Below are 27926 nucleotides of genomic sequence, written 5' to 3' on the forward strand. Positions count from 1 at the left end.
TTGATGTGCTCGAGCCAAAGCATTGCCATCACCCAGCATCCTTTGTGGCCTACGCCCCCACAAAACTTTGAAGAAATCTGATCTGGAAAACAACCTGGTGTCACAGCCAAAACTAATTACCCATGAGCTACTGACAGTTCATGCTTCAAAGTCAAGTGAGCAAGGCATAACTGTTGCTGATGGGATTATTTTTAGGTGGCCACACCTACAGTAGATGAACAAAGTCTTGTCTATATAAAGTCTTGACGGCATTCAAACCTTTGCCAGACACTCAAAATGAATATGTTTAGCTAGACTTGATTAGAGTGGGGAAAACAGTCATCAATGGCTTTACAGGACCTATGCAATTTCCAGGACTTCTTTCTGGACAGTGTAACCACCAAATGTTCTTCAGAGCTTTTTGGAAAAAAGACAGGTTGTGACTATGTGACTGGTTTGCCTTTTAGCAATAGCACAAGTCTGTTTAATTTTTATATACCAGTTGCGGAGTACCTGGCTGAAAATCCGATAAATTTTGGGCAGATCAGCACCATCGAGAGCTCCAGCGCTGTTTCATCTGAAGACTCCTTCTTACCATCCTTGCCCACAAGCTTCCCCTTGAGTTCATCAGAGTCTGTCCCACTGCCTTTTCCCATGTCTCATGGCACCACCACCCTGGCTTTCATGTTTCAGGGCGGCGTGTTGGCTGCAGCAGACACCCGATCCAGTTGCTCTGGACTCGTGGCATGCCCGGCGTCCCAGAAGATTCTGCCCATTCACAGTCACCTGGTGGGTACTACTTCAGGTACTTCAGCCGACTGTGCCCTTTGGAAACGGATTCTGGCTCGAGAACTGCGGCTCTACCAACTCCGCCATGGCCGACGGATATCCACGGGCGGAGCTGCCAAACTTCTTTCCCACATGCTTCACCCGTTTAAGGGAACGGAGTTGTGTGTGGCTGCCACGTTGTGTGGGTGGGATGGAGGAGAGGTAGATGGAGGCGCAAAGATTAAGATGACTGGTTGTGGAACTTCTGTAGATACCAGTCTTGAAACAGCCTCTCTGGCAAAGACTCAAAGCTCTTCTCCAACAATCAAAGAGTGCTTTTCCAGAAAGAGATCAAGTTTCTCTGGACCCAGTCTGTGTTACGTGTGCAGTGACGGCACTCGCCTGCAGGGAAAGCTCTTCTCTGTGGGTTCAGGTTCACCATATGCCTATTCAATTTTGGACCAAGGAGTTCAATGGGGACTGACAGTGGACGAGGCCACATCAATAGCCAGAGAGGCTGTCTACAGAGCCACACATAGGGATGCATACTCAGGAAACTGTGTGGACGTCTATCACATCTCCTCAAAAGGATGGACTCGCAGGAAAAGAGAGGATTTGAAAGAGGAGTATTACAGAGAAAAAGAAAGACAAGAAAGAAGAAGGGAGAGACAGGATGTGACTCCGCCTCAGTAAAGACATGAAACAAACAGAAATGGCATGAGAAAAGAAAAGCAATCATTGTGGAGTATTTTGGAGAGATGTGATGGCATCTTTGCAGCAGATACTAAATTAATGAACAGGACAGGCAGTTGCATCCTCCAGGCTATTTCTCAAATGACTTGGGCATGCATATCGCTCCCTCTAATAAACAGCTGATGTTTTGTTTGTGCTGATGATAAAATGGATTCACAGCACACTGCTGGCTGGCATTTTGATTTAGATGTTAAAACATTATGAATCATTTCAAGTATGAGAGATAATTACAACCTAGTACTGAATGTGCTTGAACTGCATAAACAGAGATGGAAGCAAAGACTGCAAAAGACCCAAAAATCCAAATGTCTGAGAGTCTGAAGGTCATAATGCATTGCCTTGTATAAGGGAGCTAATTTAGTGATAGCAATAAACAGTCAGGAGTTTAAAACTGATTTGTGGCTGCTGTCAGAATTCGTCTGAAGTTTCGTGGACACAATAAATTAATGAATAAATGAGATTTTGCTGAACTGGTCTGTTCATTTAGTTTGAGCAGTCTGGTAGTAAATTAAGCACACTGGTAATTATTCAATGACAATGGCCGCAAAGATTATTAAGGCAAAAAGGTATTGAGCTGTTCATCCTCACTGGCTCTTTCAAACTTCAGTGAAGGCAGGGTATGTTTGTTGAAGGTTTTCACAGATGAGGTGATTAACCATATGGGAGGAAACTTTGTAGCATATGGACCGTGCTACAACATGTCATAATGTTTGAATGGTGCTTAAGATTGTGGATGTACATGATGCTCTTATTTTAATGGGTTGCATAAGTGTGCAGCCGCCTGTATATATCTATATTACCCGTCACGGTATGCCACCTTTTATTTTTTTCTACATTGTACATTAATGCCTAAGACATCAAAACTATGAAGGAACACATATTTGAGATTATTCAAGGTAACCACCTTTTCTTTGATGACAGCTTTGCACAGTCTTCATTCTCTCAATAAGCTTCATCAGGTCGTCACCTGGAAAGCTTTTCAATCAACAGACGTGCCTTGAAGTTAATTAATGGAATTTTTAATGTGTTTGAGACCATCAGTCCTTCAGACGTAGTGTTGGCATGCAGTAAAAAGCTCTATTCATCTACTATAGTAATTTGTGTCACAGCAAGAACCGCTCCGCTAAGTAAAGATAATCAACTGTCCATGTATCATCATGTGCAGTCACAAAAACCATCAAATGATGAAACTGGCTTTGCCACAGGAAAGGAAGAGTTAATCGGTTTATTAGTTTCCAGCCTCAGAAATCAACAATTAATGAGACCTCAAATTAGACTTCACAAGGCAGAGAAGGTAGTAAACACGGCAGAGGAAATCTGGACCCAAAAATCTCTTTTGGGTCCAGATTTCCTCTGATCTTTTGGGTCCAGATTTCCTCTGATCTGTCCATTATTGTGTGTCTTGGTCCAAGCCGTTCTCTTCTTCTTCTTTTTCCTCTTGTTGGTCTTAATCAGTCGTGGTTTCTTTGCAGCAATTCGACCATGAAGGTCTGATTCACACAGTCTCCTCTGAACAGCTGATGTGGAGATGTGTCCGCTACTTGAACTCTGTGAAGCAATTATTTGGGCTCTAGTCTGAGGTGATGTTAGCTTTTGATTTCTGATTTCTGTTAACTGTAATTGACTTCTCCTCTGCAGCAGAGGTAACTCTTGGTCTTCCTTTCCTGGGGCAGAGCCAGTTTCTTTAAATCATTTGATGGTTTTTGTGACTGCACGTGATGATACATTCAAAGTTATTTATATTTTCTGGACTGACTGACCTTCATGTCTTAAAATAATGATAGATTGTCGTTTCTCTTTACTTAGTTTTGTAGTTCTTGCCATAATATTGATTATTATAGTAGTTGAATAGAGCTTTTTACAGTATGCCAACACTACCTCTGAACAACTGATGATCTCAAACACATTAAAAATTCCATTAATTAACTTCAAGGCACAAGAGAATGAAGAGTGTGCAAAGCTGTCATCAAAGAAAAAGGTGGATAACATATTTTAGTTTTGCATAATAATTCCATATGTGTTCCTTCATAGTTTTGATGTCTTCAGTGTTAATCTACAGTGTAGAAAACAATAAAAACAAAGAAAAACTACTGACTGAGAAGGTGTGTCCAAACTTTTGACTGGTACTGTATGTGTTACCCACAGTTATAACTGCACGATTGACTGCAGCCGTAACAGTAAGAGGGGGAAGCCTCCCTTCTTCCCCAACCTCATCCATAATTCCCAACTACGGAAATTCATTAATGAGAGAATTATTGAGCACTGAGCGAATGAAAAAAATATATGAGTGGAACCAATTTGGTGGTCCAGATTAGAAAGCTGGCAGGGACTTGTAAGTAAAGAAGTCTCGCTGTGAGTGAGCAAGGACAGAATCGTGACTGTAATCAACGTTTTGGAGCTCGCAAGAAGAGCTGTGACTCTGTGGGGGTGTTCGGGCTTGCCCTCCTCAAAGCTTTTTTATTCAGCTTTGGCAGTTTTTATTCACTCCTTGCACACAAACTTCACTGTAGTTGACCGAGAAGTGAAATTTCACAGGCCGTGAAGTTACATCAGTACATCTGTTTAAAGCATATCACACTAACAGTCAGAAATCTGCTAAAAAACGTCTGACAGTTCCTTCTCACAGTTACAACTCAGAACATGTTTTGTACTTGTAAATTTGTCCCTGTGTGCTCCCACATCCCAACAAGCAGATTAATTAGAGCTTTGTTTTGTGCTTGCGCAGTGCTTTTGGCATTAATGAACCTCCCATATTGGATCGTACCCAGCTGGATACAAGAGATCTGAGTAGTGACCCCAGGGTTGCAAGTTTGCTTTCTAGTCATATCAGTGAAACACTTGTCTCACCACCACTTGTTCTAAAGGCTCTCTTGTTTCTCAGTCAGGAGACAGAACTCAAGAATGATCAAGAAACATCGATGTGCCGAAGAAAGACTGCGCTTTGTAGATGAATGATATCAGTAGTGAGATGCTCAAAGCATGTGATACTGACGCTGTGCTGAAAGTACTGTTTTCATCAAATGATCAAATTCTCTCCTTTTTTTTTAAATTCAAATTAAAAATATCCAAAACATTTGGGTGAGAAACGAACATGTTCTATTACAGGAGGTATGAAATAAAACATGTCAAAATGGGAAAATATCCCATTAGGTAATATTTTTCAGGTAAATGCAATTTTCCAAACATTCCAAATTCCAAACATAAACTGGGCTTAATATTTAGATCTTAGTCATCCAAAGGTCATAGAAATATAGACAAAGTATGAAACCATGTTGTTTTGAACATTCATCTTTGAAGTTTTTAGATATATTTAGATTTATATAAAAGAATTTAAATCAAAGGTAAAGACTTAAAGTTAAACTTAAACTTTAGATGAACGAGATGAATTTAGACTATTACTCCGTCTGCAGATCACTCTGTGGCTCAGACATAAAATTGATCGCAATAAGTCTGAATTATGTATGAAGTGTCACACTGAGGTTGGTAGTTTTATTCATGGTGTGTGGACTTTTAAACATTTAAATGAGTACTGGGAGAACATAACAGCTAGATTATTGCTGAATTTTAACAATGTATTGAACAAAGATCCTGGGCAGTTTCGGTTTGGACTGGATGCACAACTACAAATTGTTGTTTTGATATGATACCTGTGGAATATTTGACATATAGATCCAAGTCTATGAGCCATATGTTCTATAAGTTCTTGAAATATATTTGTCCTAGACTGGCAGCCATTGTGTTGAAGGGTTTGGCAGACAACAGTCATGATCCGACACATTGTATGAATACATAACTGAGTTGCTGCAGGCTACAATGGATTTAAATTTTACTTTATAATTTAATAGCCTGTTTCCACCTCCCCCCTTTTTTGTTACTGTTTAATTTGTTTGTCTGTGTACTTTGTGTTTAATTGTGCATCTGTAATGGTTATAGTACAAAACTTTGATACTGGAACTGATTGGGGATGTGTTTCCCTGCTGTCTCTTTATTGTGCAACGCAGTCTTTCTCTTTAATACTGCCTGTTTTGTTTCTTAAAACGAGAAAAGGTTTAATAAAGATTAAAAAATATACTTAAACTTTATTTATTTATATAGCACCTTTCATGCAAACAAAAAGTGTTGGTATTTGACGAGCAGGGAATGGGTTGAACACCCAAGTCAAAGTGCATCATAGAGCAAAAAGTAAAGACAGAAACAGACATGATTTTGCAAAAATATATAATACATAATGAACATTTGGACATAAAAGAAATAAATGTTATGAAAAATAAAAGCCAATACTAAAAAAAGAAGAAAAAAGTTTAAGAACCAGTGCATAGAAACCAAGAACCAATTCAACCAGACCTAAAAACTGTAACAATAAAAACAGTATAATATTAGAAGTTAAGTAAAATCACTGGAGATAAGAAATATTATAGTATGACTAAATGACAAGGCACGTTAAATAAAAAGCCAGACTAAAAAGATATGTCTTGACGCTGCACTGAATTACAGTAATGTATGTTAAAGAAAAACACATCATGACCAAGCCAGGAGAAAATACTACATAAATGTTAATGTATTCATATAATCACTATATGTTTTTAGTGAGTGAGTGGGAGAAACACTAATGGTGAAATTTCATCTTTGAATGCATCCTTGAGTAGCAATTTTCTGGGTGGTGAAATAACTGGGGACATGTTGAGTTAGTGAGGATGATTATGCAGACTGGCCATATTTAAGGAGATTACAGAAACACGCTGCTTTAAAGGAAAGAGACTAAGACGCTGTTGAAATGTGCTAAATAGAAACTAAAGCTATGATTAGGAAGGTAATTATCATTAATAATTAAGTCACTGTATGGTTGAAGATGGTGAGCTTTAAGGGGTTTCTATAGGGTGAACAGGGTTACTAAGAGAGTTAACAGAGAGGGAGAGGAGAGAGAGAGAGAGAGAGAGAGGGAGGGAAGGAGGGAGGGATAGACCCGGTGAGGGAGAGAGAGAGAGACTGGGCTAAGTGGACAGACCTTCACGATGAGCTCAGATGAACCTCGGCATCCTTTCCCATGTTGGATCATTTCAGCTCCGCTAAACCAGAGAAGCAAACACACGGTAAGCTTTATTCTACTCTACTAAAAACGACTTTTTTTTCTTTCGTATACTATATATCAGCACAAATTACTAGTTTACGGAGAGTTTCCACTCCTCGGGCTCTGTCTTACTTTATCGGTGCGGCGGTTTCCAACTGTTTGGAGCTGAAAGGCGAAATATGTTTCGTTTTTTTTTTGTTGTTGTTGTGATGCCGTGAGCAGATGTTTGTTTAAGGGTGAAATTATCCACGGCTGAGTGAGAGAGAGAGAGAGAGCGGTTCGGGTGAAGCTCCCCGTTTGGAGTGACTGAAGTCGGGCAGATGGCACGGAGAGATGCTGCCCTTTAAAATCTCGAGCTAGGTTTATATATGTGTGTGTGTGTGTGCGCGTGCGCTGGGTCGTTTGCGCGCCATACTCACCTGCCGCGTGCACTTTCCGTTAGCTTAAATATATTCGGGTTCGATCGCCGGCCGTTGGTTCAGTAGCCGTCAGTTGTATTTTGGGGGACGTTACATTCGTTATAATAGTTATCCCATGTGTGTAAATCACATTAACAAGCGCCAAGTAGGTCATTTTTTTTCTGGCTTCCTCTTAACAAGACAAGGTCAGGAGCTCCAGGCGGTTTTTTAGTGTTTTTCTACTGGGTAAGCCGTCCAGATGTGTGTGTGTGTGTGTGTGTGTGTGTGTGTGTGTGAGTCTTAATGTGCTTTGAGAAATGTGTGTCTGCACCGTAATGTGACGTGTCAAATAAATTATCACCTCCCACATGAAGAGATATAGATAGACCCCCTTTAATATGACAAATAAGGACACTTTGTGAGCACACTTGTTGTGTGACTTAAAGCAACACCGAGTAGAAATCAGTTTTTTTTTTTGTGATTTAGCGCCCCTCAGTTTAAGAATGAAAATACCACTCTGTTTGTTATGATTACATTATTTGTCAAGTTTATGTGGAAGTGCCAAAAACTGCAGTTCCTCGAATGGCCACTTGAAGCTGGCTACAGGAGGAGTCAGTCTCTGTAAGTCCCCATGTTAAAATGTCCAACTTCACAGCAGAAATAAACATGTTTAGGTTCAAAATACGGTGAATATACCGTTGAAACTAGAAAGTAAGTGTGACAACACAAGACATAGCAGCCTGCTAATATTACTTACTAGTCCAGCACCAAGCTCTCGCCTACTCTACTCTTGTCCAACGGCTTCTTGCTCGGACACTTTCCTTTTCTGTTCTTAGCTTTCTCCGTCAACGTCCTCTTCTGTCTTTTCTCCTCTGTCATTATGTCCATAGAGGCTGCTTGCCCGTTTGCCGAGCTCCTGTTCTGCCACGACAGTTCCCTGTCATTATTCACCAACCTCTTTCAAACCTCCTCTTCCTTGGGTGAACCAAAACACCTGCGGCTAACAAACTGAGCTAACATTAGCTAACAGTTCCTTTTCCCAGTAGTCCAAAACGCCTGTGGTACAAACACTAACAAACCCCCAACGCTCTGAGCTTACAGTCTCAGTAGCCCGGCTAACAAACTGAGCTAACATTAGCTAACAGCGGCTAACAAACTGAGCTAACTTTAGCTAACAACAGCTCCTCTGTTAGCTCCTCTTCTTAGTAGTCCAAAATGCCTATGGTACAAACACCCCAATGCTCTGAGCTTGCAGTCTCATTAGCCCGGCTAACAAACTGAGCTAACATCAGCTAACAGCGGCTAACAAACTGAGCTAACATTAGCTAACAGCTCCTCTTCACAGTAGTCCAAAACACCTATGGTACAAACACCCCAACACTCCGAGCTTACAGTCTCATTAGCCCGGCTAACAAACTGAGCTAACATTACCTAACAGCGACTAACAAACTGAGCTAACATTAGCTAACAGCGGCTAACAAACTGAGCTAACATTAGCTAACAGCGGCTAAAAAACTGAGCTAACATTAACTAACAGCGGCTAACAAACTGAGTTAACATTAGCTAACAGCAGCTCCTTTGTTAGCTCCTCTTCCCAGTAGTCCAAAACGGCTATTGTACAAACACTAACATACCCCCAACGCTCTGAGCTTACACTCTCAGTAGCCCGGCTAACAAACTGAGCTAACATTAGCTAACAGCGGCTAACAAACTGAGTTAGCTAACAGCAGCTCCTTTGTTAGCTCCTCTTCCCAGTAGTCCAAAATGCCTATGGTACAAACACTAACATACCCCCAACACACAGTCTCAGTAGCCCGGCTAACAAACTGAGCTAACATTAGCTATCAGCAGCTACAGTTGGCAGCAGTTTGAGAGAGAGTTGAGGCGGAGCAGCCGGGGGACATTGGAGGGAAACTGGAAAACATTTTCTCCGTGAAATATGATCCAGTTTCAGTGAAATAGTTGGTGGTGTGTGACTTGGTGCTGTAGCGTGTTATGTACTTCTCGTGTGATCATACCCGGAGCACAAAGTCACATAGTGCAGAAGCAGGGAGTGACAGTCTGAGACAGTCTGTGTAGCATCACAGTGATTTAAAGTCTGTTATTCTATGGTAGAAAAAGTGACATAATGTTGCTTTAATATGACAAATAAGGATCAGGGCTAAACACTTGCTCTGCGCACTTGTTAATATATTGTATAACTTAAGGTTAAGCTGTCTCAGTGTCAAGTCTTGACACATGCAGCGAGGTGACTGATGTGCTGAGTACAGCGGGCCTCTCCTCACCGGTCTGATTTGGAAAGACTTGAGAGATTTTCATGCGTTTGCCCCCCCGAGCGGGAGCGAATCAGCAGAGATGGATGAGAGGTCTGTGAGCATTAAGACAAATGGCAGAAGGAGAGAAAGCCAGCGATGTTTAAATGGAGCAGAATCTGTCCATGTCTTGGTCATTTAAAGCAGCCAGGCTGCCTTCACCCTGATGTACTTCTACCACCATCACACCCCACCATTCCCTCTTTGCCTCCATCTCCCATTTTTCCCTATGTAAAAGGCCTGACATGCACAGGCTATTTTTAATAAAAATGAAATAGCCTCGTTGCAGTGAAGCGACTCGTTGCAGAGTGAAGTGAGACTGAAACAGCGATTTGCAATTTAGAGCTATGTCACCACTCATCATTCCATTCTGAGCCGGCAAACAGCAAATCGCCCTCACGCTTTCATCCTCTATCCCTGCCTTACAGTTCACACATATCTCATACGCGCTCATACTCTAAAGACTTCAAACAACAGTGAATGACACGCGCTGCTGGCAACGTGGTTTCGTGAGCCAGGCTAGCAGGCAGAAATGTAAGCCGTGAGCTCAGCCCCTGTGCCAATACACAATATGTGAGGAAGACAAAAGTGTTTTTGGACGAAGCTTGATTTAATATGACGGCAAACAGATGCAAATGCATGAACATGAAGCATTACACGCGGCATGTTGGAATTAAAAATTCAAGGGTGAATTTCTTATTAAGAAAGAGTAGATTATTAATTACTTTTAACTGTGATCAGATGCTCAAATTGAGTCTGTTCTGAAGCCTACTTTTTAAGAAAGTAGGTCAGTATGTGGAGTGAAAAAGAACGTTTCATTTTCACGTGTCCTTTCCTTTCACATGAAGCGTATCAATTTAGGACGTATCAGGAAATGTTATGGTTCATATTATACAGTGCCGTGCCATCAAAGGCCCGTGCATTACTATACAGTAGGCCCGCTCTCTGCTTATTTGCATCTAAATTAATCAAAGCGCATGTTTCACTTTAGTCAGTGAGCACACAGATGAGGCCGTGCACACTGTCATTTGTTTTAGTTAGCCCGAGAAATGTTAGTACACAGAAATCCCTTTGGATATTTTTTTTTAATTTATTTTGATGCTTAAATCTTTCACTGTAAATCAAAAGAGATTCATGTTATTTAAAAAAAATGTTTGAAGCCAACATCCCTGTGTGCTTATGACTCATGCACTGTTGGACTGTGAGTGTAAAAGAGAGAGAGCGAGAGAGAGATTATGTTTGCCTCGATGCGCGCATAAAGGTAACAAACAGATGTCAGGAAAATTGACATTGACATCACGTATGGAAAAAAACTGCAATTACACACTTTCTGTCTTGTTAAGCTGCTGACACTTTCAGTACATTAAATTTCAAAGATCAATGGTCGGTATCTGACTTAAATACTAACGAAATTCACATCATTAAACTTTTGGGAAATGAGGACAAGTCATTGATTGAATTATTTATGAGTCTAATTAATCTCTAAAGGGGGAAGTTCTTTGACTACTGGGCATCGAGGCATGGGGAGACCAATCTTTAGGGATGACATCAATCACCTGATGTCCAGGCAATTGTCTGTGACAAGGAACAGTAAAGTACCTGAGCTCCACCTCGCCTCCAGGCCCCTCGGGCTGCAGATTAATTGAAAATTTTTAGACGACACCTAAATCTGAGGATGCCGGAGTGATCGATATACACACACAACAGCGATGAGAATAATATTAATATCATCATGTTGTGAAGAGGGAATTCTTCCTTTTTAGGTAGGTAATGTTTGGTTTGTGTGCTATTTTTACAGAGCGTGCTGTTCAAACAGTCTCAAAACATTAAACCTCTTTATGAGATAATGAGTACGGTGTCAACCTTTCTTTGCCTTTTTCACTTCACTATCATGAAGTGCTTGTTTCCCATTTTAATGAATGCACTCAAGCTCACACTAATTATGTCTTCTCTCAGGTGATCGTGTGCAGCATGTGTACTGAATGTGAGAAAAGAAGGCGAAATGAAGACTCACTCTGGGGAGAAGAAACCTGAAGCAGGAGGGAGACGCACAGTATAAGACTGCACAAGATGGTTTATCGTGAAAACATCTGAACATCTGAGACAAACTGATCGGTTAATCTTAACGATGGCGGCACGTGTTGTGCTTCTTTTTCTTTTATTTTGTAAAGGGGAAAGAAGTGTCGGCCTTTTAGAGAAAGTTTTACGTCACCCAGAGTCCATGGACAACCTTTTTGTGAGCTTAAAAGAATTCGAAAGCCCACATCAGGATTCAAAAGATGACCCAAGAATGCTGAAACACAGAAAACTGAATGATTTGGACTTTAAGGATGATATAGCAAGGCGAGCAGGCATACAAAGACATCCTGAATCTGCTGCCAGACCTCTAATACCTAAACATAGCCCTGAAGTGGGTCTGAACCACGAGAAAAGAAGCAATTTGACTAATGGAGAGGTTGAAGGTGTAATTAATGCTCACAGTCTAGTGCCGAGTTCAGAGGAGGAGTACGCTCTCCAGCCTGAGCTCCATTTGAAGACAGGTGTCGGTGACGCTTTGCCTGAGAGGACACGGGGCCGCTCTAAATGGGTCACGGAGTCTGAAGACGGCCTATCGGGGCCTCGTTCTCGCTCTCGTCGCCGGAGGAGCTGGCTGTGGAACCAGTTCTTTGTGATCGAGGAGTACAGAGGGCCAGAACCTGTGCTCATCGGACGGGTAAGCTGTTGTCACGACCAGTCAGCATGCGAATAACCTGAATCTAATTGTATGGATGTTATATTTTTGCCTCGAAAATCAATTTAATACATATATTACCATGTTTTTGAAGTAAATGTACTTGTGAGCCTCTATCTTCATACCCTAAGTGCACCATGATAACCTCTTTAACTTGGTTAAACTCAGAAATCCCCAGACACTCCCTCACAGTGTCAGTCTTGCTCTCTGCTCTCGACTCCATTGATGTATTATAAGAACTAGATACTGGACTCAGTGATGGCGCCCACTCATTTGAATTAAAATTGCTTCCTGAGCTTTCGGATTCAGGGTTTGCTTCCACGTTGTGCGTCCCTCTGCCCGTACATATTAGTGTTTCTCTTACTGATCCCGCCCTCGCCTTCCTGCTCATCCAATAGACTTTAAAATGGGATGACTTCATGCTAATTAAAATAGCTTTTATAGCTACTTAGGAAGTTTTACAGATGTTCCTTTTTATATTGGTGGTCTGTGGGACGTCACAAACGTCCACTTGAGGCTGGCTACAGAATGAGTCAATGTCATGTCAAAATATCCAACTTCACAGCTTCTGCGGACCTGAGGCGGGCTGAATGACGCCTGGTTGCTCAAACAAGCCATCTGTAACAGCACCTACCTGTCATTCAAACCCTCAGTACAGTTGTCATGGACGGGGAAATTAGCTATAGAGACCAAAACTGTTTTTTGTACCAGGCTGTAAACATGTTTATTTCTGCTGTGAAGTTGGACATTTTAACATGGGGACTTATGGAGACTGACTCGTTCTGTAGCCAGCCTCAAGTGGACGTTTGAAGAACTGCAGTTTTTGGCACTTCAGTGTTGGCTTCACTTCACAGACACAAAGGTTGCCTCTCGTGCATGCCTGGGGTTTTTTTTTTTTGGCTTTGCTGCTGTATCTCTGATCCAAACAGCTGATCTGTAGTGTAGTTTACACACAGGGGATACAGAGGTTCTGCTGTCAGTGCCAAAGAAAAAATCTGACAAAGAGATAAAGTGCTGAAAATATTCCTAATAGAGCCTCCATTGAATATTTTGAGGTGAGCAGTGCATAGCTTTGCTTCTGTGCCAGGATGCTTCTTCAGTCTCCTTTACTGACTATGAATAAAACAATCCCACTCCCAAATACCTGAACTACCCCTTTAACCTTAGTACAGACGAAAAATCCACAAAACTAGTTATGTAAGCGAAACTATAAACTAATTATGTGTGGATGTTGTGTGGCTGCTTATAAATCTTCCAGTGCTTCTCTACCCGGAGACTGACTGGCAAGCAATGCAATCTGAGACAAAACAGCCATTTAGGAAATTACCCACTCTAATTTTCTGATTGGCTGAGATTGTGGCTCATTGTAAAGGTGCATTGAGGTTGACTCTTTGCGTTAATTCAAGGGGGGAATATGCATCTATTTGCATCTTTTTATTGACTTTGCATGCGATATGAACCTGAGCAGAGATGTTAAGAGCAAGACAAATACTGTGAAAATCCAAGCCCGATGATCGGGGACATTAACCGAGAACAAATGAGCAAATTGTGCGAATATTGGCACAAACCTAAATAACATTTATCGAAGCCCAAATACTTTTAAAACTCTCAAAATGTCCCGTCCCAGAAGGAGGGAGTGAGGAATGAAGCACAAATATAACTCTATAAAACTGCAATCTTTGTGCAGCAGTCCTCCCCACTTGGGTCGCGTCACACACTTTACAGTCGCCACACCAGCAACTCTCCAACTGCTGTCGGTGTCGCAACACGAAAAGTGTCTGAAATGATTTAATCCACTGAACACCTGAACCATTTAGATCCCAGGGGTTTACTTGTAGCATTTCACAGTCAGGCGCTCCACACTAATGCAGCTGCTGGCAGCTACAGTATACTCGGATATACAGGGTTATATCAGCTGTAACGCTAACAGGGAAAGGTGCCAGCCACTTTGTCGCTAGCAGTATACTTTATAGTGACAGTGTAGATTGGATTCTTACCAGTGCAGTATACACCTCATAAATGTTTAATCTTCCTCTCTGCTTGTTATTGATACAGTCAGAGAGGAGTGTTAAAGCAATCAGTAGACACACGAGACTGTTCGTTCCTCTGCAAGCACAGTCTTGATGTTGATACTCATGTAATAAAGCATCCCTGCATTGCAACGGAGGTTGGAAGCATGTTTTCTCCCAGTGGGAGCTCCGTTTGTTTGCCAAAAATAGAGAGATCATCCTTTTTGAAACCCGAGGTTTGAGGTGCGCTATCAACAGTTCAAATCACAGGTGCCTCAAATCGTGCAAAAAAGAGAACGAATTTTCAGCTGCCAAAGAAAGCAGCGTGAAGCAGAAATAAACCCGGAGGTGGATGTTACTGCATGAGTGAGAGGAGGGGTAAAATTCAGATTACAGAGCAGGAGAGAAAGTGACAATGGAATTGGAAGAGACAATTTCCTCTTCTCCCAGCTTTGTTTGTACGAGGCGGATAAATTTCTTCCCCACCGCGAGAGTGTTTTTCCATGCTGACTGAAGCACAGCAGGACTGAGCCAGCAATTAGACAGTGAGGAGAGGAGGGCTAGAAAGATAGGAAGAGAGAGAGAGAGGATGAAGGAGGGCGGCGGCGGTGGAGGGGAGGGGTGGTGCAAAGTGCAGGGGAGCGAGATAGGCACAGACTCTGACAAAGATGTCTCTCGTGGTGAAGTATGGGATCAAAATCGAAGCTAGCTTTAAGGAAGAAAGGAGGGAGAAGGATGTGGGTGTAGGGATGAATAAAAAAAAACCCTGAGTCCCTTATCTAGCAATTTGTAGGGTATGCTATCATGACTTTCTCTAATCCCCAACTTTATCCCCCAAGACACACACACACACACATGTTACACTAATCTTATATTTTCTCCTGGTTTCCGCCTGCATGCTGTGTGTGAATTTGCAACTGCACGAGCGCATGTTGTTAGCATGCATAATGCTGGACTATATAGACACTTTGATGTCAGCATTAGGCACACAAAGTGACAACTTATAATTATGGAGGCAGTTGAAATTTCTCTGTTTCTCTGTCGCACAAACAAAATGTTGTTAACAGTCATTGTTGCAGGCTGAATTGAAATCAAAGCTTTAGATGTCATGAGTATGTGAAGTCCACAGCAGAGGTTTGTGAGTAAGCCTCGTGGATTATGAACATGTGCAGATGCGCCTTAAGGGAAGTGAGATGGGAAGGTTCCTGGTCAGAAAGCTCAGTGTGGTGAAGGCTGAGTAATCTCTTTAGCTTTCTATTTCTGCGTGTCTTTGGCCTTTTACCTATCTAGCGCACACAGTAACATCCTCTCTGCTGTTAAATACCAAACTAGTACGCCGCACCGTAAAGAGAGAGAGAGGGGAACGTGAACAGATGGGCATCCTGTGTAACTGAGGTAACTCGATGAAAAGAGAGAGACGCAGGGACCGGAGAGAAAAAAGGTACAGGGAAGGCGGGCAGATGGATTTACAAGAAGCGGAAGGAAGGGGCAGATGGGTAGAAGAGACAGAAAGATTTACAGATGGTAGATGCCTGTGTTAGCACAATGCATCTGTGAACATACATGTAGGACATGTGCAAGGGGCCACTGTCCACGTTCATGTGCTTTTGCCCTCGACCAACCCCCAATGGCATGTTTGGTCCACTGAGTTAATTAGCTGTATGCATCAGTACTCATCCCGGTCCCATATGTATCTTCCACACCTGGTGCCGTTCATTTCAAATTCACTGAGCGCATCCTGCCCTTACCATAAATCACCCAGTTTACATAGTCCTGCAGACAAATAGACGAGCGTTAATGGCAGGTATGTGCATCAGGATCATGTGTGAAAGTGATGTTGCCTGAAAGTGTTGCAGTCGTTGACTCTGTGTTTTTATTTTCCAGCTGCACACTGATATGGACAAGGGAGACGGCCGCACTAAGTATATGTTGGAGGGAGAGGGAGTTGGCTCTGTGTTTGTTATCGACAGCAACACAGGCAACATACACGTCACAAAATCTCTCGACCGCGAAGAGAAAGACCAGTACCGACTCATTGCAACCGCCACGGACCGTCAGACAGGCCGAGCCCTGGAGCCCTCCTCTGAGTTCATCATCAGAGTGCAGGACATCAATGACAACCCGCCTGTCTTCCCCAATGAACCCTATGTTGCCATGGTGCCGGAGATGGCCAATATAGGTAGATTGCTAAAGCATTATCGAAGTGGTGCTCCACCTGAAATGTCTTGAAAAGTGGCTGTAAAACGCTTGTAGTGTTGTCCTTCACAGGGAGCAGCAGCTATGTTTAGCTTGAATTTATTGACCAACGTTTCACATCAAAACAAGACACAGACCTTGTTTACTTGTTCACCAGTCCATATATGATAAAAACTCAATACTTTACTTGATATTGAGATTTCGGACGCATCGATTCACGTCATCACTGACAGGCACAACGGTCATTTTCACATTTATAAGATGCGAAGCATTGCATTTCAGAGGATGCTTTGGTGGACTGATGTTCACTCTTAGAATTCAGACACTAAAATAAAAAGGTTATTCATGATAAGATAAATAATTATAGTAAATGCAGGTTCTCACCAACTTACTTTAATGTTCTAATTAGCTAATTCACTAAATGGCATTTTGACCTGATGATGGTCCCTTGGATGAAAAGTTAGAGAATCCCCAAAGTCATTAGGAATTTCATGGCAGCTCATTGAACAGTTGTTGAGATATTTCAGTGGTAGTTTGATCTCGGGGTCATGACTGTCTGTACACAATTTCATGGAAATTCATCCAACAGTTGTTGAGATGGGTGAGTGATGGACCGACAGACTCCACACAGGGAGCCAGGCTAAAATAATTTGAGAAAAATCCAATAAAAACGTCTCGACCTACTCATGGCTGCCAATAATGATTTAAATTAAATAATCCGTCATAGTGATGAAAATCCAAAGCTAAGCATCACATCTTTGCTTGAAAATGACTTAAAACATGAATCAATTATCAAAATAGTTGCAGATTAATCTTCTGTCAATCATTTAATCAGATAATCATTACCTGTCTGAGCCTGCAGCATAATCGACTCCCCATCCACCAAGCGTATTCTCAGCGGTCTCTGTATCTTTCAGACAATCAAACACTGCTAAATGTGTCTCAATGCTTCTGGCACAGCTCCAGAGTTTCAATTGTTCAACATGAAAACAGCGTATTTAATCATATTTTGTCCAAATGATGAATGTTTTGAAGATACTGGGCACACGGCTGGACCGCAGAGAAGTGCATTACCCTTTTAATCCTACAGATGTAAGTACTTGGTATTCAATAGGCAGATTTTAGGTGGAATATCACTTTAAGCTTATGAACCAGCCGCCAGCTTTAAATACTACACCGTAAAAGGGCCATTTGACATGTCGCCTTCTCTTTCACAGGCACGTCTATAATCCAAGTCACAGCCAGAGATGCTGATGATCCAACATATGGAAACAGCGCCCGGCTGGTGTATGCCATTACTCAGGGCCAGGACTATTTCTCTGTGGATGCTCAGACAGGTCTGTTCATAACCTCACACGGACTGGCACATCCCTACAAAGCTGTTTAGCATAAAATGCATCTCCAGCTGATGATTACACTTTATATACATAAATCCCAGCGGTGCTGTTAGAAATCATATGTCGTATCTGTGCAGCCATATGTCCAATGTGGATGAGAACGTTTTAACTCCATTCAGAGACAGAAGTGGCCTGGAGCCGAATGTTTGTCAATGTCCTGATTCTAAAACGTATGCCATCGCTTTGATGCTAATTTCCCCAGACATTGTGTCACTGTGAAATCTGTCGTCGTTGTCCACCAGGCGTCCTGCGGACGGCGGTTCCCAACATGGACCGAGAAACTCGGGATGAATATCTGGTCGTTCTCCAGGCCAAAGACATGGGAGGGCATCTGGGCGGATTATCAGGGACTACAACCATCACTGTGAAGCTGACTGATGTCAACGACAACCCCCCTCACTTCAGAAGGAGTAAGAGCCACTGCTATCACACCATCGCCTTACTTTGAACCACTGCAGCTGCAGAATATATATATGCGCGTGTGAGAGTAAAGATTAAAATGATTAAACATCTTGTAATGGCATTTTGTGACAGCCGCCTGATATCTCCTGCCTCCTTTGGGTCTAGTTGTCTTAAACAGGTGGAAGATAAGCTATAAGCTCCAGACGGGCCTGTCAGCCGCTCGTGTATTTGATGCACTCTTCCTAATCATTGTTTTTAACATCAGCAGGAATAACACAACCTTTGCCAAGGATGACTGGCATTAACATTCATACAAACACTCCCTCAGTCTCAAATGGACTGTGCCTTTACGTAGAAGAGTGAAAGATCATGTCCGCTCTTTCTTATTCAAGCTTTTCCCTGTTCCATGCTATTAATATTTCATCTTAAAGTTCGGCGCTTTCTGCTTCAATAGACAGTAAAATCACTGCAGAATGTGTCTAACACTTTGAGACATATACTGCATTTCTTTATATCCTACCTCTCCTCTGTTCGTCTTTTTTTCCCTCCTCTCTCTCTTCCTGACTTCTTCTTCCTGACTGTCTCTGCTTACTCCCATTCATCTTAATGTTTAAAGGCCTCTTTCCTCCCGTTGATATATTGCGCTGCAGTACTGTGCTTTATAGAAGCAATTTAATATTTCCAAATGCCGCCGGTGCGTTATTTATTTATTGATATGTAACTATATCTTCCCCCCTCCCCCTCACCACCTCTACTCCAGGTCATTATTTTCTGTTTGACAATAATGCCACAGTATTAGCAAATGGCTAATTTAGTATGCTCTTTATATGCGAGGGGTGTGGTGTCGAAATCATCTTCATAATGTGGAGGATTTGAATGATTAACAATCAGCAAGGTGGCGCCGCTCTGATTAAAATGGAAGCGTTTTCGACACATTTGCATCTCGTTTCCCCGCAGCATCACAAGTGATGTGGAGTTCATCGTGTGAGAAAGACGTGACCTGCCACAGATCGCTGGCTGCTGAATAGTAATGTGAGAACAGATTAACTCAGCGTGAAGATTACAGAGTTAAACTGTTAGCTCGCTTAAAAAATGCAGGGGGAGCTTGCACAATGCTGAGGTGCTGAAAAACTGAACTGGACTAAACTAAAAACTACAGTTCCTCAAACGACCACTTGAGTCAGTCTCCATAAGTCCCCATGTTCAAATGTCCAACTTCACAGCAGAAATAAACATGTTTACAGCCTGGTACAAAAAACAATTTTAGTCTGTATAGCTAATTTCCCCGTTCATGACAACTGTACTGAGGGTGAATTTTTATAGAACTCACCTGTTCAAATTATATTAAGGCTTAAAGTTATGCAGGATTAAGAGCATGGCCGCTTTGATTGACAGATGGGTGCCTTTACAGGTGTCTTGTTTGAGCAACCAGGCTTCATTCAGCCTGCCTCAGGTCCACCGATGATCCACGTCTTTGCCCAATTTTGGATTAGACAGGAGGCTAACATGGCAGCAGCCAGAGCCGCCACACTCTGTCCAAGAGTCCACTGAAACTTTGACTTTTCTCCAACTTAGGATTGCTTTTATTATCATCAGAATAATCAAGAGACATCAAAGTAACTGTGCTTGTTTTGCCTGACCAACACTTCCAATATCCACAGGTATTCAGTTTCATGATATATTTTATCAGTTGATTCATTTCACCATTTGTGGCCAAGATACAACAAATAATTATTATTTACAAATAAGAGCTTGTACGTGAGTTAAAATCATTAGTAGCATACAATTCAGTGGTAAAGTGAAATACTGACAGTTAAAACATGCCTATACCTTTATGTACACTGAAGAAAGGGTTGCTGGTCGTTGTAAATGTTTCTCCTCTCCCTACTGGCCTGAAGGAGATCTCTTCCCGACACATTGCCAATGTAAAAGATGGAGGACGGTGTTCTGTATAGAAATGCATTTCAAAGTTCAGCCAAAGTGAATATGAGGCTTCAGTTATTCACTTTAAAGAGTTCCCTCTTTGTGTTGCTGTCTCCTCACTGCAGCTCCACGAGGAGAAAATGTACATCCACACAAAGAGGGGAGTCCACACTAAATATTCTATAACTTGATTTTATAATGATGTCGGCCCTCTCTCCCATTCAGTAACTATGCAGAAAGCTTTTTGGTCTCCACTCCATCCTGTTTTCACCATCAGAAACATTTCAAGGATCAGATCGTGTCTGTCTGCTAAAAATCTGGAAATTGTCATGCATGCCTTCATAACCAGTCGGATAGATTATTGTAATTCTTTGCTTTCAGGCATCAGCTCATTCAAAACTCTGCTGTATCACATCACACTGATTCCGGCCTCGTTACACTGGCTGTTGCTTATAGAGTTGATTTTATTGAGTACTTATGAAGCCTCGAGAGGCCTCGCCCCGAGTTATTTAGCAGATCATTTAGAGCCTTATGCCTCCTCTAAGAGGCAACCTCTGTGACTGTGAAGTGAGGCCAATGTACCAGAACTGTACTGAGCGTGAATTTTTATAGAACTCACCTGTTCAAATTATATTAAGGCTTAAAGTTATGCGTAATTAAGAGCATGGACGCTTTGATTGACAATTGGATGCCGTTACAGATGGGTTGTTTGAGCAACCTGGCTTCATTCAGCACACCTCAGGTCGACCAATGATCCACGTCTTTGTTGATATTTATATTAGAAACCTGTGGGTGACGTCACGGATATGCTGTCCATTCTTTATACTGTCAGTGGTCCCTTCTCGATGCTACTTTCTTGGTCGTTCCTCTGTCCAGATTTATACGCAGACCTGCAAAAAGACTTTTTAAAAGGGCTTTATGTTTTATGTCAGATTTTATTCTGCTCTCAAAGCTTTTAGTTCATTGTTATTGTCTGTTATTCTGCTTTGTTTTATTGTGAAGCACTTTGTAATTGTGCTTTGAAAGGTGCTGTATAAATAAAGTGTCTTTTTATTGTTTTTATTTAGCTTTAACTGAACCGTAAATGGATTTTACACCAACTGTAGATTTCGTTCATCATCTCTTCCGTTGGATTTGCACCAGGTCTCTTTACAGCCAGCATGGACAGTGTGTCTGCTGCTTAGATGTGATCTAATCCTTTAAACTTTTGGTGAAATATGTGAAAAAAAGCGATAATAGCCGCATGCATAAAAGTGTGTTTTGACACATAATTGAGCCAGACACCGTCCTGCTGTGGAGGCTATTTTTTTCCACCATTGTATTCATTGTTTTCCGCCTCCGCAGGTGCGTGGTCATTCTCTGTGTCTGAGCTCGCAGCACCAGGTGTGGAGGTGGGCCGTCTCACCGCCACCGATCCTGATCTTGGAGAAAACGCACAGCTGGAGTTCACGATCCTCGATGCCGAGGAGGCAGAAATATTCAATCTAACCGGGAAAGACCAGGAGGCCGTCATCGTGCTGAACAAGGTGAGCGACAAGACGGGTACAGATGCACACGCCTGTGCATAAAGCAGCTTTAATCTCGAGATGATAGACGAGGATATGAAGCTGCACGCAGGTGGTTTTGTCTGATGATTCTCACAGTCTCGAGTTAATTCTGAGGCGACTGGACTGAAGAACTCTCCAGAACTGGAGAAGCTGGGATGGATGAGAGTCAACACATCCAGTTACTCCAGATTTATCTCCTCTCAAAGTTGCTTTGGCCTGTAATTGCAAATTAATTTTATTTAGTCATTCAAACATTTCATTACTCCACTCAAACAGGTTCAGACTCCCACGGCTCTGCCTGAGCAATTAATGAGCAACAGTGATCTAATAACCAGCCGGTGAAAAACTGAAACGCATACGATATTAAAGGCAGCCGGTGTGGATTTGTCTTTTTAGTTTCAAGGGTTTAACAGCGTTTGGCATTCAAAGACAATTATCGCTCATTGAAATTTTAAATCGGGAGGTTGCAGGGTGAATGATTAACTACCGAATCTGGAATAACTCCAGAAATGGAGTGTTGTATGTGGGTTATACAGAGAGATTTAAGATGAATAATGAAGTCCTATATGTGGGGTGAAATATACAGAGTACAGTGCCAATGAATCATATATGAGACCTTCAATAAAGAATAACCTACATACTGATGCGGCTTCATTCTTCACCCATCAGCTGCTGGACTACGAGAGCCGCAATTCCTACACTTTCTCTGTGGAAGTTTCCAACCCTATAGTGGACGCCCGGTACCTAAGGAAAGGCCCCTTTAAGGACCAGGCAACTGTCCGGGTCATGGTCCTTAATGCTGATGAGCCGCCGCGATTCTCCCAGGCTCGGTACCATCTGGACGTGTCTGAGAACTGCCCCCCTGTCTGCTCCGTTGGCCGGGTGTACGCCGTGGACCCGGACACAGGACAAAGCACCAACATCAGGTGGTTATCACACCAACGCTCTCTCTCATTTAATTTCTCACTCCGAGCTCTCTTCGATATCTTTTTCCTCTCTGTTCTATACTCCCAGGTACTCCATCGATCCTCAGTCAGACCCCGAGGCTCTGTTCCGCATTGCCTCTGACACGGGCTTTATCAGCACAGTGATGGAGTTGGACCGTGAGGAGGAGCAGTGGCATAATATCACAGTCATCGCCACACAGAGGGGTATGTCAGCCCCGGCTGCCCTTGGGCACAATGAGCAGCAGAGCTTTACCAGAGTCATATTTCACAGAAAGCACCGAAGTGGAGTTGGGAATACAAAGTGAGGGGAAGTAAAAATGATAGAAACTCACTGATAATTTCACCATTAGTGCTGGTTTCCCTTTTTCTTTCAGACAATCCAAATCTTGTGTCAAGGGTTGTGGTTGCCATAGAGACACTAGACCAGAATGACAATGCGCCGGAGTTGGACAGGCAGTACACAACGTCTGTATGTGACTCCAGTGCCCCCGGTCAGGTCCGTTCTTGTTTTGTTTTTGCGAGGCTGATGTAGAAAATTAAAAACAGCAACGCTGGATGCATTATAAATGAATTGTCACCAGAAAAGAGACCTGGTATACAGAGAGGTCATTACAAAATGTGAAGCAATTCAACTGCAGACAGTATACTGCGGACAAAAATGACTGAAACCATCAGGAATATAACTTTTAATCTGCAGAAGTCAAACATGTTGCATCAAAGAGTGACTATATAACTATAACTCATGTCTGATCTGTGTTTTTACGTAGGTAGTTCAGGTTCTGCGAGCCATCGACAGGGACCAAGGAGGTCAGGACACTTCGGTCCACTTCAGCATCTCTCCAGAGTCCAGCTCTGCCCTGAACCTCACCATCCGGGAATCTGGAGGTTACACCGATTGGCTGTTTTTCCCTTTTCCAACATGACAGCAGCCAGAAACTGAGTGTGAGCGTGTTTGATATGTTGTTGTTTTTTTACCATGTTATCAGGTGTGACAGCCAGCCTGGTGCTCCAGTCAGCCTTGGAGCCTCTTCCTGGCTTCTCCTCATCTTTACTCACCCTCTACGTGCCAGTTGTGCTGCGCGACGGGGCCTCGGGTCTGACCAACACTGGCACGGTCACTGTGACCATTTGTCCATGTCTGCGAGGCGGCATGCAGACAGAGGATAGGGGGAGACAGAGAGACAAGAGATGGGAGAGACACATGGTTTGTCTCCCTGTGCCGTCTGCCTCCTCGTCTCTCATATTCAGTTTGGTCACCTTACTGGCCATGCTGGCCTGTGTCACCACCCTGCTGGGTAGGTTTGATTATCTCTCTACGAAGCACTATAAATATGTTGATGATGAGCAGCTGTGTCTTCTGTAACGTCCGAGGAGGAGTGTGTGGTAATGTGTCTCTTCTTTGTCCTTTAGTGGTGTGTGCACTCTCGCTGTCATTGCGGCATCAGAAGCGAGACTCCCACTCACCCTTCGAGGAGGATGATGTCAGGGAGAACATCATATCCTACGATGATGAGGGGGGAGGGGAGGCCGACACCGCGGCTTTCGACATTACAGCGCTGCAGAGCATGCACAGAATACAGCACATGCACAACAACAGGAACATGTGAGCTGTTCCCAAAGATCTTTTTTTTAAAAAAAGAAAAAGTTTATCCTTGCAATGGGAGTGTGTGCATGTTTGTGTGGCTGACATTTATCTCTTGGCACAGATGGTACACCCAGCCGAATCCGCCAAGGGCCAGGACGTACAGCTGGAGTCGTAACCCACGCCCCGGCCTCGACCCTCAGCAGCGACCTGGCTCTGCACCGCTCTACGGACGTCTCTGTTATGGCATCCACACACTGCCTGTTCTCAGAGATTATCCGGTCGGGCCACTGGAGGCAGGTCTGCAGCTAACCCAGCTGACCCATGGGTTCACCAGAGGTCATATTGGCAATTCCCTTGTCATCCAGAACCAGAGCACCTTTGAGCCTCTGCTGCGCTCTCCTGAGATAAGCCCCAGTTGTTACGAAGCAGAACACATGCTGGCGAAGAGCAAAATCTCAGACAGAAATGAAGGCAGTCAAGCAAACACTGCTGACACAAAACAGAATCAGGATCAGACCAAGGTCAGATGAAAATACCAGCGCATGAAAATATGGAGCAATTATACTGGAAGCAAAGAAAGGCCGTAACGATTTGAATTGTATAATCAAGTGAATAATAATGCAACCTAAAATATTCGTGACTAAATATGCAACAATGTGATTCATCAGAAACTCGTGGGTGTGGTTTATTCAGATTTGATTGACCGTCACTGAAGCAGCCCACCACCTGTCATCACAGTCTGATTCAATTGTTGTCCTGAAGTAAGTGACATCACCTTTTTTTAAGAGCTCAAGAGGAAGAAAAATAGAGTTCTCTTAGGATCCCATTACTCATAGCTGTGGTGCAGAGTATTCACTGGAGTATACCCACTTATGTTTCAGTCAGAATCGGGTATATCCACTTGTGAATGCCGTCTGATGTGCACGATTCAGAAGAGTTTCCAGGCATGGTGGAGTCTTGGAATAGTTGTCCAATTACACAGTTACAGTGGTCCAGTATTTATGGAAATGCACCTCTTCTGTGGCTAATGTTGATTTCATAACATAACGCCACTGGCCCATTTTTTTTTTTTGGATAAACTAATTATGCAAGAGCAGTCTGCCATGTCACTGCTCATAACACAGGGCATTTATCCTGCGCTGGATGACTAAAACTACACCAGTGACTCACGGAAAGATGAGGAAATTTTTTATGTTTGAAAATTTTATATAATAATTTCAAGTGGTGCGGTCTCAAAGGTCTCAGAGGACTCTGTTTACAGAGTATGGCAGGAATTAAATATGATACACATAACTATGTTTTCATTAGTGTTTAGTCACCTAAATAATAATAACGTTATGTTTTGTTACCTTGGAGTGAGACTTTATATCTACAGATGGTGCTGGTCCTCTTCCATGGAGTCCACAATGTTTTAACTAAACACTGGCTGACACTGATATGGCCTTTCACTGTAGTTTGACCTTCAGGCTAGGAAGGGTTAAGGTGAGGGGGTTGCAGTCATCAACTACCATGAGATGTCACTAAATGGTACACACTGGTCCTTTAAGTTAGACTTAAAGTGTCAAAAATGAATTGAAGATTAAACATCAAGTCGACTAAGAATATGAAAAAGATTGTCACTGACAGTCGTCCTGCCTCTGTCGGCTAATCTGAGTCATGGGTGGAGCTAAACAAGACATCTGTAACACCTGTCAATTAAAGTGGCCTCTCTGTTAATTCTTCATAACTTTAAGCCTTAATATAATACAGTTGTCATGAACGAAGAAATTAGCTATAAACTGTTTTTTGTACCAGGCTGTAAACATGTTTATTTCTGCTGTGAAGATGGAGACTGACTTGTTCTGGAGCCAGCCTCAAGTGGTCGTTCGAGGAACTGCAGTTTTTGTTTCACTTCACAGACGCGGAGGTTGACACTTGGTTAGAGTTGATCTGACTTGTGTCCAATCACATTAAGTTGTGTCAGTCTCATTCAAACCATTTAAATTCAGTTTTCAGAGTCATTCTAATAAAGTCACTTCAGCGGTAATTAAATGTCAACATTAAGCATTCAGCAGTGATCAGATCTTTTTCAGCTGATTAAAAATTTAAATCATTACGGCCTTTTTTTTTTCCTGCTTCTGTGCCGTCATCTGGAGGTTATCAGTGTCTGAATCTTCTCATGTCTTCTTCTCTTTTACAGATAAACTCAAAAGAGTCGACACCAGTCGACGACGCTGTGAATCCGACCCACTGTGAGCCAAATGAGTCTTCGTGCCAAAGTCACACCAGCTCCTCGTCAAACCAGCAAGACGGGCGACCGGGGTCATCGCAGACTCAGATCAGCACCGGCGCCACAAGCTGCACGTTAGATGACATTGATACTGATTCGTCCATTCGCTCCGTGTCAGAGCAAAATTACTCAAATGGAAGTCAGATCAGCTCTCTAAAGCCTCCTGTTTACCGGACAGGAGACACGTACAGCATCGTGGGCTCGCTGAATCCAAACAGCAGAGGCACGTCCTGTATGAACGGGACTAGCAGCAGCAGCAGCAGCAGCGGGGCGTACCCAGCGGGAGTGCAGCTGCTGAACATATGCAGACTCCAGAGTAAGGATCTGACCCCGCAGCCGCTGTCCTTACCTGGGGGTGCGTTCGGTAACAGCAGAGGCTGGCCGTGCAGGGCGGAGCCTGCGAGTGCAGAAGCCTCCAACCCGCAGCCTCTCTGCGTGGAAGACCTCCTGAACATCCGTCTGGATCAGGTCACCTTTGACCTGTCGCAGCCGCCCTACGACTCGCTGCAGACTTACGAGTTCGAGGGACGCGATTCGAGGGCCGAGTCGCTGAGTTCGCTGGAGAGCGACGGAGAGAAGGACGACGGGCGAGTGGTGGGAGGGATGGAGGAGTTAAACCAGAAGTTTCAGAGGCTGGTGGAGATCATCAGAGAGAGGGAGAAGGAGAAGGAAGGAGGTGGAGGAGGAGGAGGGCGGGAGGCTGCAGAGGCCACTCATGAACAAAAGGAGGACAAAGAAAAAGAGCAGCAGAGATGGGATTTCTAGACTGCACTGAAAGAAAAGTTGGCAGGTGGAGAACTTCCCTGCGACAGTGATGGATTTCAGACACAGCAGGGGTGGAAAAATACACCGCCTCCGACAGAAATCGTCTTGTTTCCAAACCTCCTGCCAGGAGGAATCCAGTGCAATCAGTGCACAGCGTATAGTTTTCACCTCCACTGTGTTTATGAGTGAATATGGAATCTGTCACTTTTCACACTGCTCGTGTAACTGATATTAATAATGCACCTGGGCTTTCAAAGCTAAACTCATGAAAAATTAAGCTTTTATTTTGAAATATTGATTCAGAGCCCTGAAAGCTGCATTGTTAGAAAATAGGCCTCATCAAATATTGACCCAAATTGTGATATTTAATATTAATAGTTTAATAGAGAGGGGGAGGGAGGGGGGGCACGCTCACTCACTAAATTCTCACCCACGTACAGTAACGTACGCCGACACTGCCACGTGCTCGCAGAGCCTCCCCAAGTGTGAACATTTCTATCCTGTAAACTCTCCGACGAGTCGTTACCTGTCACCATTACCTGCTCATCACTATGCAATCTGCACACACACACACACACACACACACACACTTAGCGATGATTAGATTGTCACTGTCAAAGATGTTGTGAAAAGTGCAGTAAATAACGTCCACGTGTAGATAAACTTCTGCTTTCAGTGGTTATTGCTTCAAACATGGAGGTTCTTTTGGGCGGCGGCGGCGGCGGAAGTGAAGCGCCTGTTTTTATTAAAGTGTGGCCTCCTACAGCGCACAGTATAACCCACACAGGCTTCTATTCTTAATTCACCATTGTGTTTGTGTCTGCCCATCTCCAGAATAATCTCCAAAGGCTTATTTATCGCCGACAAAATTAGGCAA

General features: G+C 43.0%; 2 protein-coding genes across 3 annotated transcripts; both read left to right on the plus strand.

Annotated features, from left to right (window-relative positions):
- The first annotated feature begins 324 nt into the window (after positions 1-324).
- On the plus strand, positions 325-1988 carry psmb11b (proteasome 20S subunit beta 11b). The gene has a single exon (XM_027290233.1). It carries the CDS (start codon positions 325-327, stop codon positions 1438-1440), a length of 1116 nt encoding a protein of 371 aa, XP_027146034.1. The 3' UTR covers positions 1441-1988.
- Positions 1989-6478: 4490 nt separating this feature from the next.
- LOC104919139 (cadherin-24) lies at positions 6479-27831 on the plus strand. Of its 2 annotated transcripts, none has more exons than XM_019278227.2 (14): positions 6479-6590; positions 11235-11991; positions 15903-16197; positions 17432-17551; positions 17854-18021; positions 21281-21462; positions 22153-22409; positions 22498-22634; positions 22805-22926; positions 23198-23315; positions 23417-23725; positions 23841-24033; positions 24137-24536; positions 26195-27831. In XM_019278227.2, exons 2-14 carry the CDS (start codon positions 11407-11409, stop codon positions 27047-27049), a joined length of 3741 nt encoding a protein of 1246 aa, XP_019133772.2. In that variant the 5' UTR covers positions 6479-6590; positions 11235-11406; the 3' UTR covers positions 27050-27831. The 2 variants fall into 2 exon arrangements, with proteins under 2 accessions (XP_019133772.2, XP_027146234.1); XM_027290433.1 differs by lacking the exon at positions 6479-6590 and adding an exon at positions 7003-7212.
- Positions 27832-27926: the final 95 nt, after the last annotated feature.

The sequence above is a fragment of the Larimichthys crocea genome, chromosome XVII, assembly GCF_000972845.2.
Source record: "Larimichthys crocea isolate SSNF chromosome XVII, L_crocea_2.0, whole genome shotgun sequence".
In the NCBI taxonomy this organism is placed as follows: Eukaryota; Metazoa; Chordata; class Actinopteri; family Sciaenidae; genus Larimichthys; species Larimichthys crocea.

What these genes read in the sequence shown, in the direction of transcription:
- psmb11b (XM_027290233.1), top strand. Translation starts at nt 325, where the DNA reads ATGGCTTTACAGGACCTATGCAATTTCCAGGACTTCTTTCTGGACAGT.
- LOC104919139 (XM_019278227.2), top strand. Translation starts at nt 11,407, where the DNA reads ATGGCGGCACGTGTTGTGCTTCTTTTTCTTTTATTTTGTAAAGGGGAA. An exon ending in AACCTGTGCTCATCGGACGG is followed by an intron (nt 11,992 to 15,902) that starts GTAAGCTGTTGT and finishes TTTATTTTCCAG; the next exon opens with CTGCACACTGATATGGACAA. An exon ending in AGAATCAGGATCAGACCAAG is followed by an intron (nt 24,537 to 26,194) that starts GTCAGATGAAAA and finishes TCTCTTTTACAG; the next exon opens with ATAAACTCAAAAGAGTCGAC.